The 13,864-nt window shown below is 49.2% G+C and overlaps 3 protein-coding genes across 3 annotated transcripts; 2 read left to right on the forward strand and 1 right to left on the reverse strand.

The window, feature by feature from the left end:
• Nucleotides 1-431: 431 nt before the first annotated feature.
• Nucleotides 432-2,903, reverse strand: MYCFIDRAFT_141716 (uncharacterized protein; the record flags this gene model as incomplete). Its single annotated transcript, XM_007931007.1, has 1 exon — nucleotides 432-2,903. One exon carries the CDS (start codon nucleotides 2,901-2,903, stop codon nucleotides 432-434), a length of 2,472 nt encoding a protein of 823 aa, XP_007929198.1.
• A 1,712-nt stretch (nucleotides 2,904-4,615) lies between these two features.
• Nucleotides 4,616-6,977, forward strand: MYCFIDRAFT_204479 (uncharacterized protein; the record flags this gene model as incomplete). Its single annotated transcript, XM_007931008.1, has 3 exons — nucleotides 4,616-4,643; nucleotides 4,716-4,863; nucleotides 4,916-6,977. 3 exons carry the CDS (start codon nucleotides 4,616-4,618, stop codon nucleotides 6,384-6,386), a joined length of 1,647 nt encoding a protein of 548 aa, XP_007929199.1. The 3' UTR covers nucleotides 6,387-6,977.
• Nucleotides 6,978-10,626: 3,649 nt separating this feature from the next.
• MYCFIDRAFT_49819 (uncharacterized protein) lies at nucleotides 10,627-13,443 on the forward strand. The gene has a single exon (XM_007930643.1). The coding sequence runs from the start codon at nucleotides 10,898-10,900 to the stop codon at nucleotides 12,425-12,427; it is 1,530 nt and encodes a 509-aa protein (XP_007928834.1). The 5' UTR covers nucleotides 10,627-10,897; the 3' UTR covers nucleotides 12,428-13,443.
• Nucleotides 13,444-13,864: the final 421 nt, after the last annotated feature.

The following is a 13,864-nucleotide window of genomic DNA, read 5'->3' on the forward strand; positions in this document are numbered from 1 at the left end:
TTGATCTGCGTACCTTGCATAGCTTGAGCATGACTCTTCTTCGGGACTTCGTGGTTGGTATTCTAGCTTCAGTCATTATTGAAGCATAACGAAAGCGTTGTCGTGGATGTCGCCAAGGTGAGCCATCTGCCTTCGTTCACTTCCATTTGCACCGTTGAGCTTTCCCGCTGCCGTATGAAATACTATCGATAAGGCTTTAGCTTCAGCAATATTTTCGACCTGCAGAAATATGAGCGTTGAGTGCCCCGCTCTTTTGAGGAAGAGAATGAATCTTAGAAAGAACAAGCAATACTTGCGAAGTGGCGATCCCAAGAGTCTTTTGATCTGGTCTCATGGGGTTTACTTAAGACCTGGATCCTGCTGGCTTAAAGATTGCTGAGCCATGTCAATGAGCCCTTTCATCGGGTTCTTACTATGTGTTTGGTATATGCTTATCTCCTTCCACCCCTTCTGATCCCTTGAATAGCTTCTCGTCTATGCCTCGACTCTGCGAAAAGCGCCTCGATGAGACCTACAACCTCCTCTGCTTCGAACTCCAGACTCAGCTCGCCTTCGCTCCACAGGTACTTGATATCAGCCAGCGTGCCCACCAGTATCTCGCCCAAGTACTGGAACTTTAGCCAATTAGGACAGTACACGAAAGCCATTTCCCGTTGGCTTCCATCTGGTGCTGCTTGTGTGAAGATGTCCTTGGTCTCAGTTATAGCCTCGCAAAGGGCTTTGAGCTCCTTGCTATCGGCCTCACCGATGTCGGGCAGATCTTCCACGTCTCGGATCATCTTTGCGATGAGTGTAGAGAGCAACGAGCCAATTGACTGAAGCAGAGCGGAGTTTGATAGAACAGACTCCCACATACCATGCACATCGCGCAGACGCAGAACTGCTTGCTCCACAGCACTTTCGCATTCGGATTTGAATGGCTGCTCGGAACATCGACTGAATCCTTGGGCGCCTTCCAGTTGGTCGAGCAGGATCGTCCTTTGGCTGTCCATCTCAGCACTGTACGCTCTTTTCGCAAACTGTTCGAGGGCCTTGACATCATTATCAAGGCGCAAACGACTTTGCGAGGGCTGATCGGCCTGCCACGCTCGAAGTTGATCTGCCAAGCGCATCGTATCGTTGTAAATGAGCATGTTGCCGGTGTCCAGCTTCGCATAGGCAGTAGGCGCAGTGGCGCGATAGATGGCTAATGCCAATGTAGGTAGTGTGTACAGCCCTTGTGAGGCTACCCTAATAGGGGAATTGGCATGCTCAGGCCCTGCAAGCGTCGTTGCATCGGTAATCACTTGTCGTAAAAGGTCAAGAACTCCATCCGGGACAGCAGTCACTTTGAACGTTTCTCTGAGCGTGACCTCGCGCTCGGAAGGTTTGACCGTAGCCCGTTCGCCGTTTGCAAGCGTTGGCTGCTGTTGTGGAATCTTTGGTGTCGTCGCTGCAGCGGTAGATTCGTTGCTATCGCCGTAGCCCTCTCCCCAGGCATCCCAGGCATCATCGTCGTCCTTGGATTCCTCTTCCTTTGCAGGCTCATTCGTGTCATCTTCATCCCATGCGCTCATATCCTCGTCCTCGGCAGGTGCAGTGGCTGGCTCTTGGGGAACAGCGGCGGCGGCCGAGGTATCATCTGCTTCGTCCCAAGCCGTATTCCAGTCATCCTCACCGTCTCCGCCCCCACCAGCCAGAGCATCATCTTGACTGACCATCTGTGTCTCCACACGCTCCACTGTTTTTCGATCTCGGATTCCAGTGAACACAAAATTGCGAACATCTCCAAGAAGTCCTTCGCGACGCTTAGTCAACCAGGTCTTCGGAGCCGCTTGAACCCATGCGTAAATTGATTTGCTGCCTTGCCACCCAACTTGTTCAATGTGGCCGGCGAAGTCTTCCACATCAGCAAGAATTTGATGAAATGCTGACATCTCTGATATGTCCAGAGGCACAGCCGGTTCGAGCCACTCGTCTTCAAGCCGAGCAGATAATGCCGGTACTAAATGCTGAGAGAGCGGCAAGGCAACATCTGCTGGCAAATGCTCCGCTAAATAGTCGATCGCTGACCGCAAGTCCTTCAGTAGCTTGTCCAAGCTGCAGTCTTCGACCGGTGCTGATAACGCAAGCTGAGAGCCTGAGATCTGTACAGCAGGCACTCTGCTTTGTCTGTCAATTGCGAGGCGAGGTCTGAAAATAGCTTTCTCGACATTCTTGGTGAGATTTGTCACAAGATCATCGAAGAGTCCAAGGCCTTGGGCGATCTCTACAATTGGCTTGACGGAGTCCTTCATCGTGACTGAGCGATTCTCCACATCAACGTGAAGGGCAGCAGCCCATCTCGTCTGAACGGTCTCGCTTAGACCCACTCTCAGCTTCTGCGTCTTCCTCTGTAAAACAAGACTGACACCGGAATATGCATCACCAAGACCCAAAATGCTCTCCTCGGCCTGCTCGAGCTTGACAAGCAATCCTTCGATGCTGCCGCGCACCAGAGCTTCGCGGATCTCCTCGAGCTCATTATGTGCATGCTTCACATGCTCAAGTCGCCCAACTATCCCTTCGTTTACCGCAACTTCCTTCTCAAGAAGCTCGACTTTACGCTTCTTGTCTATTAGTTTCGCCTTGAGCTCTTTGCCCGCTTCCGCTTCTGCCACGATCTGCCTCGCGGTCTCCCTACTGCGCAGTATGTCTGCCTGGAGCTCTTTTGCACGGGCTATCCAGGTATCTACATCGCCGGCTGCGCTTTTGCTGAGACCCCTTATCTCCTGCTTGACTTGTTCTTGCTCGTGCTTTAATGCGTTGCTCAGCGCTTGAAGGTGGTCGGGCGTGAGGGTGGCAGATGCGATATCCTCGTGCTGCGGGAAAGCGCCATGATCGATATAGCTGAGTACAGCTGGCGTCAAGAGTTCAGTGGCCATCTCGACCATCGATGTGCTTTGAGAGGCTCTCCTTCCAACTTCTTGCAACATGTCCGCTTCTTAGTAAGCCGTGGCGCGTCTTTGACAGGGGTATGCTTTAGCTCAAATTTAATAATTCGTTCACGTCTCTCGACGCCTTCTGCTCGTCCATCTACCAGATTTCAGTGCAACGCCATGTCCATCTCTAGCAGCACGGCATTCCTCCTTAGATGCTGTCAATTCCCCAATACATGCATTCGGCGACCACAAAGTCGAGTCCGGGGGCTCTTTTACAGCACTTACTCGGATAAGCCCGTAGGCAAGGACAAATGCAGGACTCCGTCCTAATTGACGGGCTGAGAAGAAGGCTATTCAATTGACAGTGAAATACAGCGTGAGGGTTGTATCTTCGACTGACGAAAATCTTCAATCTCTCATTCCCAATGAATTTGGCTTGTCATCGAGCTTTGTGCGGATACTGAGCAAGCAGCCTGTATGACCGCGGCGATCCGCCTTGTACGGTGCATTCAATGATGGCCAGACTTCTCCCACGCGGTCTTGAGTACGCCACCACTCTGCGGCAACAGCTCCCTTGGAATGTCTCTCTCGACGATGCTTCCACGATCCATGACAACAACGCAATCAAAGTCTGCAGTGTCGAACATTGTGCGCCCTCTTGCCTGTTGCAAGATGGCCTGATAATGCAGACGGCAATCTCAAGCCACTCCTGCGGCTTTCACATAGGGCGTCGCGATTTCGAGCGGAAGGCGTTCATGTGGAACAAAGGTATCTGTAGACCTTTGTGCAACACTCGCCGCGCAGGAACAAGTGCACGATACGGTACTGCAGCAAATCGGTAGCGGCAAACCGGAGGTATTCTCATCCAAAGGAAAGCGTATCTCACACTCGCGAATGTTGCCAGAACGACTGCCCATCTGCTCGCTGGCAAAATCCTTGTCCGATCTAAGGCCAAACACGCGGCGTTATCAAGGGCCGGGGTGCAATGTGCCATCGTTAGGCCCGGAGACCGACAATTACCGTCGAGAATTTGGACGCCCAGATGACTCTCTCACGAAAGCGAAGGGGTCGTGAAAGATGAGTGTCTGCCATATTACAGCCGCCTAGGAGGGATCCCTATTGCAGCGAAAGAAAGCCAGGAAGAGAGGTGAACTCCGACGCTCGGAAGACGAACTCCGAGCAAACCGGTGTCAGCTCCGGCAGCCTTGAGACGATTGTTGTTGTACAGAGTTCGCTGAGGTAGCAACGGGGGCACGGAGTTAAAACATCATAGCCGTGGTCAGATCTATACATATTATTCCATATCATTTGCACTCATGTTAGATCGATCTCTTGCGAAAAGCGTCCATCTGCACGTGTTTCTTCACTAACAGAAAGCGGTACAGTATGGGATTCTCGCGGCCAAAGTCACCTTGCATTCGCCGAGTCTTGTCCACTCCTCCAAAGATAAGCGATCGCGTTATCACATCTCATACACGCGACAACCATCCACAGTCGCACCGAGTTGGAGCCGTATTTTCCGATAAGCAATGGAAGCATCGCGTTTTCCCTACTGATCCCACGTTGCAACCATGCGAGACACCAGATCGCAGCACGAATTACCAACAATAAAGTGGTACTATGCTTCTCGGCTTATTACATAAGTGGCGCCAATGTTGCACCTCAGAGGAACCACTATACTCTTCCTTTTCTCTGCAGTCGCACTGCAATTCAATATGAGGGTTTCCGGGCTTGTGTTGCCGAGTGCGCTGTTGTCACAACTCACTCTTGCTGCTCCTACCGATTTAGCAGGATACGAGATCAACACTGCTCAAGATGCCGACTGCAATAAGCTCGGTGCTGTTGCTAGCGAGTCTGATATTTGCAGCGAAATTGGCGGGGACGTCTTGAAGAAAGGCGGCAATGCGGCTGATGCCACAGTCGCGACTGTACTATGTGTCGGTGTAGTGGGCATGTACCACTCGTGAGTAAAGACCTTGGCAATACACATTCTCCCATTGTTAACGAAAGCTTAGCGGTATTGGCGGTGGTGGGTTCATGCTTGTCAGGTCCAGAAATGGCAGCTATGAGTTTATCGACTTCCGAGAGACAGCTCCAGCAGCTGCTTTCCAGGACATGTACACGAACAATACCAACAGTAGCATCTATACCGGGCTGGCTAGTGGCGTACCTGGAGAGCTACGTGGTCTGCAACGCCTTCACGAAGGCTATGGCAGCTTGCCGTGGAAATATCTCGTCATGCCTGCTGTCAAGGTAGCTAGAGACGGCTGGACGGTAGGCAAAGACCTGGTAAAGTACATGGACTCTGCAGTGGTCGGCATTCAGAACTTCTTGGTAGAAGATCCCAACTGGGCGATTGACTTTGCTCCAAACGGCACTCGTCTGGGGCTCGGTGATACCATCACTCGCAAACGATATGCCGCTACACTTGAGACCATTGCAGAGCATGGGCCAGACGCCTTCTACACAGGGCCCATTGCTGAAACCTGGATTAACTACATCCAAGCCAACAATGGCACCATGACTCTTGCAGATCTCAAGAACTACTCGGCGGCAGTCCGTGATCCACTCTCAATCACATATCGGGACTACAAGATTCACGGATGTGGTGCACCATCTTCCGGCGCTGTTGGTCTGTCGGTAATGAAAATCATCGAAGGATACCCAGACATTGGTTGGTCGTCCACCATCAATGAAAGCAGTCATATCTTCGACGAAGCTCTCCGCTTTGGATATGGCCAGCGCAGCAGTCTTGGAGACCCATCATTTGTCGAAGGCATGGACGAGTACCAAGCTGACATGCTCAATGAGACGACAGTCAATGCTGTGCGTGCCAAGATCAACCCACTGCACACTTTGAACGTGTCAGCTTATGATCCATCTGGATTCGAATCACTGGAGACGCCTGGCACGTCAGCTGTGGTTGCAGCTGATGCATCCGGGCTGGCGATTGCTCTCACGACCACTGTCAACTTGCTCTTCGGCTCGCACCTCATGATCCCAGAAACTGGCGTTATCTGCAACAACGAGATGAACGACTTCTCCGTTCCCGGCGCATCGAATGCCTTTGGATACATCCCATCACCCGTAAACTATGTTCGTCCCGGCAAAAGACCACTATCATCCATCACTCCCACAATCGTCGAACACGCAAATGGCACCCTTTACTTCGCCACATCTGCTGCTGGAGGAAGCAGAATCATCACCTCGACACTTCAGAATTTATGGCATGTCCTGGATCAGAACATGACTTCTGCTGAAGCCTTAGCCCAACCGAGACTTCACGATCAACTTGTACCCAACCAAGTCTCCTTTGAATACACCTACAACAACGAAACAGTCGCATTCATGAAAACTAGAGGACACAATGTTACTTACGTCGCGCCAGGTCAAAGCTCAAGTCAGCAGCTCAGGAGACTAGGAAATGGAACTTTCGAAGCAGCGGGTGAACCGAGACAGAAAGATAGCGGAGGAGTGGCAGTGTAACAAGCATGGTAGAATCCGTAACGACAGACACGTAACGAAAAGAGCATTACTCTTGAGCAAGGCAAAAGTCAAGGCGAACTCAAGTCCCATACCCTTCTCCCAAAAACCCTTTCCCCACCAGTCCCATCCTTCGGCATTTGCCCTTCTAATTCACAAGTTTCCTCACACCTTCGCTTGGAGTAGCTCAAGCTCCCATCTCCATCTCTAACCAGTCATATCAAATCCTTAAGCTTCCTTTGAAGATCTAACGTCCCTCAGCCAGACTGGAACAAGTCGAATGTGGCTCCAGGGCATTCATAATCTCTTTTTCACGGGACCGCCCACATTATGGCAGCTTGATCGCGCGTAGGCTACGAGGCTCGTACGAGAATGGAGTTGGACATGTTGCCAGGAAACCCAGAAGAAGCGCGTCAGCACGGCGGTTCCAAAGGTCTAACGGTTGGCTACTCTGCCGGCAGTTGTATGCTGCTACAGTCACTCGCTGAAGTTCTTTGTGCTCCGGAGTACAATAGCAGTGAAACGGTGGGCCACGGACAGGCTACGTCGTTTAGTAGTGAAGCATGCGGCCACACAGCTGATGCAGGCCAAGTGTTTGATGACGTGGAAGATGTCGTTGATGCTCTCTGCTCTGCTGCAGTGAAGAGCAGAGGACTGGGGGCGGGGATGTTCGATCTTGGCGCTAGACCCTGGAAATGGTCAAAGGCAAATGACGGGTGCCCGCCGAGCCAACGGGCATGGACATCGTCTCGGGCGCGACTATTCGTAAATCAGCTCCGGCTATTCATAAATCAGTCGTCCGATCGCGGAGGAGGCCTAAGGCAAATTTGTTAGTCATGTCCTCCACCGCTAGATAGCTGTTTTCCACCTCACCGTCGCTATTATATATACCTTACTATCGCTATTATCGCTATTCTATCGCCGCCCTTCTATACCCTATATTAGCTATATTGTTAAGCCCTTCTGCGTAGCTACAAACCGAGGCCGCCGCCGCCGCCGCCGCCGCCGCTCTATCTCCTAAGCTATATAATCTAAGAAAGCGCTAGTTTTAAGAGATACGTAGTAAGAGGCCGCAGCCGGTATAAGAGCCGAAGCTAGGTAACCTCGGAGGCCTTAAACTATAGATCGAGACGGTATATAGACCTAAGGATATAGTAGGCTACGAGTACTTCTATAGTATCGATCGCCGCTATTTAACGTAGTTTCTCTTAGACTTCTAAGAAGATATAGCGGAAAGCGAGCGCTCGTATTGCTAGCGGTATATTAGCTTCGAGTATAAGGCTAGATACGATAGTCTCGACACCTAGTTGTCTAGTAAGCTAGATGCTAGTTTTAAGATACTAAACCTAATACTACCGTTTCTCGATAATTTGCTAGCTTAGTATAAGGCAGGCTATACTACTATTCGTTTTATACTACGCGGCGTACGTAGTAAGAGGTTGCCGCCGCCGTTAATACCGCTAAGCAGTAATAGTAGCAGTAACAACGGTAAAGGCGGTACTAGCGGTGCTAGCGGGGTTAGTTAGCAAGAATAGCAACCTCTCCTAGAAATTAAGACTTAACTAGTCTATAACTTTAGTAACAACGACGAATATAGTAACTAGAGCGAGTTAGAAACCGAGGCCTACGAACCTAGACTATACGCAACTATTAAGAACCCTAAGAACTAGGTATTTAATAGTGTTATTAATGCTAAAGAGTATGTAGATACGTTTGCCCTAAAGAAGAGCTTCGAGACGAAGAAGTAAGGCAACCGACTTAATACAGACTATATTATATAGACCTTCTAACGCCGCTATGCTAGGTATTTAATACCTACTCTACGATAAGCTAAGAGAGATAAATTAGAAGAGCGAAGACGGCTTAATCTAATAGCAAAGCAGCGTAAAGGGCGCTCTAAGTTATACGATTGTCTATAGTCCGTAACGATAATAGCTAAAGACTCGACTAATCCTAGCAACTGCTAATAGACCGTAACATTCAATAGTAATAGCTATAACTATCTAGCCGTTAATCCTATAGCACTAGCTAACTACCGACGCCGTTACTGTACTACGGAGATTGTCTAAGAGATACTTAATCTACGAGCCGCTAGTGCTTCTAATCGACAGATTAAGACGGCTATTAAGGCTCGTTTCTCGAGCGGAGGGCTAAATTCGGCAGTCGTACTAGCCACTTTACGAGACATCTTAAATGCCTAGCAAAAGGCTAAGAAATTGAGACTCGCTAGCAAGTTAGTAGTAGACAAAACGATCGAGGACCTCCTATAATAGAACTACTTCGTACAGAAGGCTATCGGCACTAGACTAAGCGGTAAGCAACGGCTAGAATAGCTGTATTTCTCGCACCCTAAGATAATTAGTATCTACAAGAATTGTCCGGATATTATAGTTATAGATTGTACCTACAAGACTAACGATTATAGTATGCCGCTACTTGTAATCGCCTTACTTAATTAATTCAACTAGACCTTCCCCTTAGCGCTTATATTTATACCTAGATAGGCTACTAAACAGTATTTAGTAGCTATTAGCTGCATATAGGAGTTGTTATCGGAATACGGCGTAGAAGAGCCTCGTCTTGTTATCTACGACCGTAATAGGGCATTAATAAAGGCCTTAGCAAGCGACTAGCTTTACCTACGTACTTAGCTCTGTCGCTAGTATATCAAACGCGTAGTAGAAGCTAATACGAAGGCCTTCCTTAGTACTAGACCTCCTAATCTATTAACAAGGCGTAGGCTATTAAGTTAAGCGGTATAGGACTTTATAGACCTATTTAGCGCTACTATCGACTCTTAGTCTATCGACTCGTTTACTAGCAACTGTCGGCATCTTAAGAAGGGCAAGATTGCCGCTAGCAATAGTAAACTAGCTCGTAACTACTTAGACAACGAGGCGTAGCATATACTATATTAATACGTAGCCGACACTTAGTAGATCTATCGAGAACAGTGTATTAAATACTAGATCGATAGAATACGCTATTTTAGTAATATAATAACGTCGCTAGTTAAAGGTTGCTATTCTAGTATTAAGGCATAGTTAACGACCTATAGGAACGATATCTATAGCTTTATTAACCGAATAGTACCCTATTTCTACTATTAGGTTAACCGCTATAAGGCAATAGTTAGACTCGAGATTATACGACTAGTAATAGTATTCTTTAACGACCCCTTCTATACCGAAGTTGTTAGCTATATTAGCACCTTCGCTCTACGTAAAGCGGCCGAGCGAAGGGCTCTCGTACGCGCCGAGCTCGAGAAGCGGAAGTCTAATAGTTATACGCTATTAGATTATACCTAGTGTTATCGGAGGGTCTATAGCTTAAATTATATATACTAGATACTAGCACTTAAGGAGTCTGTAACCGGTATTCTTACTATTCGTATATTCGAGAAGCACTAGCGAATACTAAGGACTAATTATAATAGTAACGAGACTAGCACTTACCGTACCTTAGAGCTACTTAAGCGGATTAATAAGCGGCTTATACGGTCGACTCGGCGTAAGGCAACTAGACCTAAGCTAATTAAACAGGCCGCTAGACAGGCCGCTAGACAGGCCGCTAGACAGGCCGCTATTAACTAGCAAGAAGCGATAAGACAGGCTAAGCCGGGGAGGCCTATTCTACTACTACTAGTACTACGAGAACGTTTACGTAAGGGCTGTATATATAAAACGGCCTATAGGAGGTGCAAGTGCGTTAAAGATAACGTAGACTGCTACTCTAGCTATTATAGGCATAGGTAGTGCGATAGAAACCCTGTATCTACTTATTTACCTACTTAGGAAGGACCTCCGCCTACTCTAAGGGCTCTACTAGTACCTATAGCGCTAGTAGTAATGCTAGAATATACTGAGATCGTATAGTAGGAGCTATACGTTAATGCGAGGGTCGTAGAACCTCATTTGCTAGGCAGGCAGTATGCCTAGAATAGTTAGGATTAGCTATAGTGTCGAATTCTACGTCTATTATTTACTTAATTTACTTAATTCTTCTTTCCTACGTTATTATTCTACTGAACAGCTAGCATAGGCATTACGGGTCTTCATGCGATATTGTTCTATGTGAATTACTAACAATATGGTCTCACCGAGACCGGAGCGGCCCTAGGTCCGTTGATTTATGAATAGCCGGAGCTGATTTACGAATAGTCGCGCCCCATCGTCTCCCGTCTTCTGCTCTCGGTATTCCACATGCACAAGTTGGCATTCGTCATCTGAGCGATTTGTTGTTGTTTTCTTCACTCCCAGTCTTTCCTTCAGTCTGTCCTTATACTGACCCCACGACTCTCACGGCCGCCCGTCTACTCCTGCCTCGGGATTCAGCCAGCCAGCAACGGCCTCAATTTATCCGTAATTTAGCGGCGACCGAAAGGAAAACGAAGCGAGGCGTGCAGATTGACGTCGCTCGCGCCTAGGGAGGACTCTCTTATACGGAGCTGTACAGCATCTCACGCCTTACTCCCACCTACAAATACCAGGGGCACCTCGATACCGACAGCGACCATGACACAGACGTACTGCACAGCGCGCAGTACCTATAGCAGCACGGCCACTGCAACCGAATCGTATGAGGAACCTACAGTAGGCACATCTTCGGGGACGAAATTCGACCTCGATCAGGAACGCGCGAGAAAGCGGCGGCGGCACTCTTCGTACAACCCGCGATCATGGAGCACAGAGAGGGAAAATGTGCAGATCTTGGTCGACCAATTCTTGAGCGACTTGGGCCGGAGACTGGAGATGGTGGAGCAGTATGGACACCTCAAATTTGACGAAAGCGTCAAGAGCCTACACGAAACACTACGGGAGGTGCACGAGCGCTGTTCGAGAACGAGAGACGACATATTGGATGCAGGCCGGAGGCGACACAAGATTTTGGTGGAGACGCTGGAGTCAAACTATCGCGATGCTCTTGCCAAGAGGGATACCCTCGAAGCCAAGGTGCAAGCAGGTATAAAAATGCTCGAAGAGAATCTCGCCGCTCTGGAGCAACGTGCATATCATATTCGGGATGTTGGTCTTGGTGTGACCGCCAGCGAGATGCTGGACTCGAGTATCGCCTACATGGATGACAAGGCGACCAAAGCTGGCCAGATGATGCACGAGGGTGCCGATGCGGCATGGAGAGCAAAGGAGCGCATGAAGATGAAGATCGAGACTGCACTTGCTCATGCCAAGAAGCACGGCTTGGTCCCGTACGAAATGCTACCCGAGCCCTGGCGTGTCAATCCATACATCCTCAGTGGTTATCGATTCTCTGAGACCAAAGTCCACTGCATTACATCTTGCTTCAGACTCTCGAACGAGTTCGTGAACATCTGGTCGCACGCCATTGGCCTCATAATAGTCCTGGCTCTGGCCTTCTACGTTTATCCTTCGACGCCTGCTTTCACTTCTGCTACGAAGTTCGACATATTCATTGCTGGCTGTTTCTTCTTTGCAGCATGCAAGTGCCTGGTGTGCAGCTGCATGTGGCATGCAATGTCGTCCATTAGCAATCAGACGCTTATGGAGCGCTTTGCCTGTGTCGACTACACTGGCATTTCTTTACTGGTCGCGGCCAGCATTATGACTACTGAATATACAGCATTCTACTGCGAGCCCATTTCGCGATGGATCTACATGTCGCTGACTTTCGTGCTTGGAATCGGCGGCACGATAGTACCTTGGCATCCATTCTTCAACCGGGCAGACATGTCTTGGGCTCGTGTCGCCTTCTACGTCAGTCTTGCAACTACAGGATTCTTTCCTATTGCACAGCTCACCTATGAGCGCGGCTGGCACGAGACCGCATACTTCTACGCTCCGATTGCAAAGTCCATCTTGGTCTACCTGGGTGGCGCCATCCTGTACGCAGCCAAGATTCCTGAGCGTTTCTTGCCAGGCTGGTTCGACTACGCCGGTGGCAGCCACAATATCTGGCATATTGCTGTCCTCGGCGGCATACTATTCCACTATTCTGCGATGCAGTCATTCTTCGGCGAAGCTTTCCGCAGAGCATCCATGTCTGTAGATGGATGCTCGACATATTGATTGCACACACGTCTTTGAAGCGTTCCTAGCGACTACATGTTCGACGCATTGAAAATTTTGGAGGATAGATGACTAGATGCTGCGTCTCAACACGCGCTTCGCATAGCAGGCTGTCTTGCTCTGTATATACGACAGCGAGGAGCGTGGGTTTCATGAGTACGGCATTGCATGGCATTATATTTGGCGCGCGAGAAAGCTAAGATTCGGCGAATCTTGGCTGATTTCCCTGGTAGCAACTAGTTCACATGACGGAAAGAACAGTTGGAAGAACTTGTCCGCATGCACATTTTCCTTCTTCGAGCACTATCGTTTCAGTCACTGGCGAGGCCTGGCAGTTCGTAACAGCGAGGTTTAATCCTTGCTACAAGCATGACGGACTTCGAATCGAACGCTTCCGAAGACTTCGCATGCATGAAGTTCGCGTGCGAACCAGGAAGATCGCTGCGTGAAATAGATCATAGCTCGTGTAGCGCACGACTTCTTTTCGGATCACTGACCACGTTCTGAGCATAGCACACCCGTGGACGAGTCTCACGCTACAACTTCCTGCGCGGGAGCGGGTATCACACCAGATATGGTCAAACAAACAGTACATGATTGCTTCGAGCATGCACACTCTTGACTTTCCTGCTCACAGAATGCCGCGGGATTCCAATCTCATAAGTTCTTACACAATGGCATTCTCAAGAAAGACTTTCGAGTGATGGTGGAAGTGGAAGTGCGTTTGGTGCGAGATGTCCGGGTTCGGGAATTGCTGCTCCTACTGATGAGATGACTAGGCCGAGTCTGAGAAGACTGCTTTGGATGAGACGAAGTAGAGCCGCGACCTGTGTTGAGTGGTGCACCGAGGCTACGGCTTGTTGATGGGAAGGTGAGAGGGAGGGAGAATGTGGATCCGAATTCTTTTGGTATCGGTCAGGCTCTTTGACGGGCAGTGAGTGTACCGACAACTGAGATTACCGCATTTATGAAACACGAGCTCACGTGGAGCTACGGGCTTTTGGTTCATATTTTGCTTTTTCGATACGTCCTCACAAAGTGCAGACCTCGATCCAACGAATTGAAGCTCATAATCTCAGCTTTGACATGTGAAAGTTGCTGATTTGCACGGCTATGGCCGCCGCTAGCTCATGTTTGCATGATTTCAACGGCCATGCCTACCTCGACTCGCTAAAGATGAGGGGCTCTCCAGCGCTGGAAATGTTCTCTTTGCTTAGTCATATCACCCATATGCTGGCTTCCTCTTATCTCCTGTGGCCGAGCATGATGTAAAGGTGTTCAACGGCATCATAGTCGTCTTTATTTTTCTTCGTCGAGCATTTCGCGTGGATGTCTGCCTCTCAAGACTTCTATTTGGCCTCTACCGTTAGTAACTGTCCTCTAGAGCAGATAGTTCGATCGTCCCGGAACTCGGGTTCGCTATGAACGGATTCACCA

Source organism: Pseudocercospora fijiensis, assembly GCF_000340215.1.
Source record: "Pseudocercospora fijiensis CIRAD86 unplaced genomic scaffold MYCFIscaffold_7, whole genome shotgun sequence".
Taxonomy (NCBI): Eukaryota; Fungi; Ascomycota; class Dothideomycetes; order Mycosphaerellales; family Mycosphaerellaceae; genus Pseudocercospora; species Pseudocercospora fijiensis.

What these genes read in the sequence shown, in the direction of transcription:
- MYCFIDRAFT_49819 (XM_007930643.1), top strand. Translation starts at nt 10,898, where the DNA reads ATGACACAGACGTACTGCACAGCGCGCAGTACCTATAGCAGCACGGCC.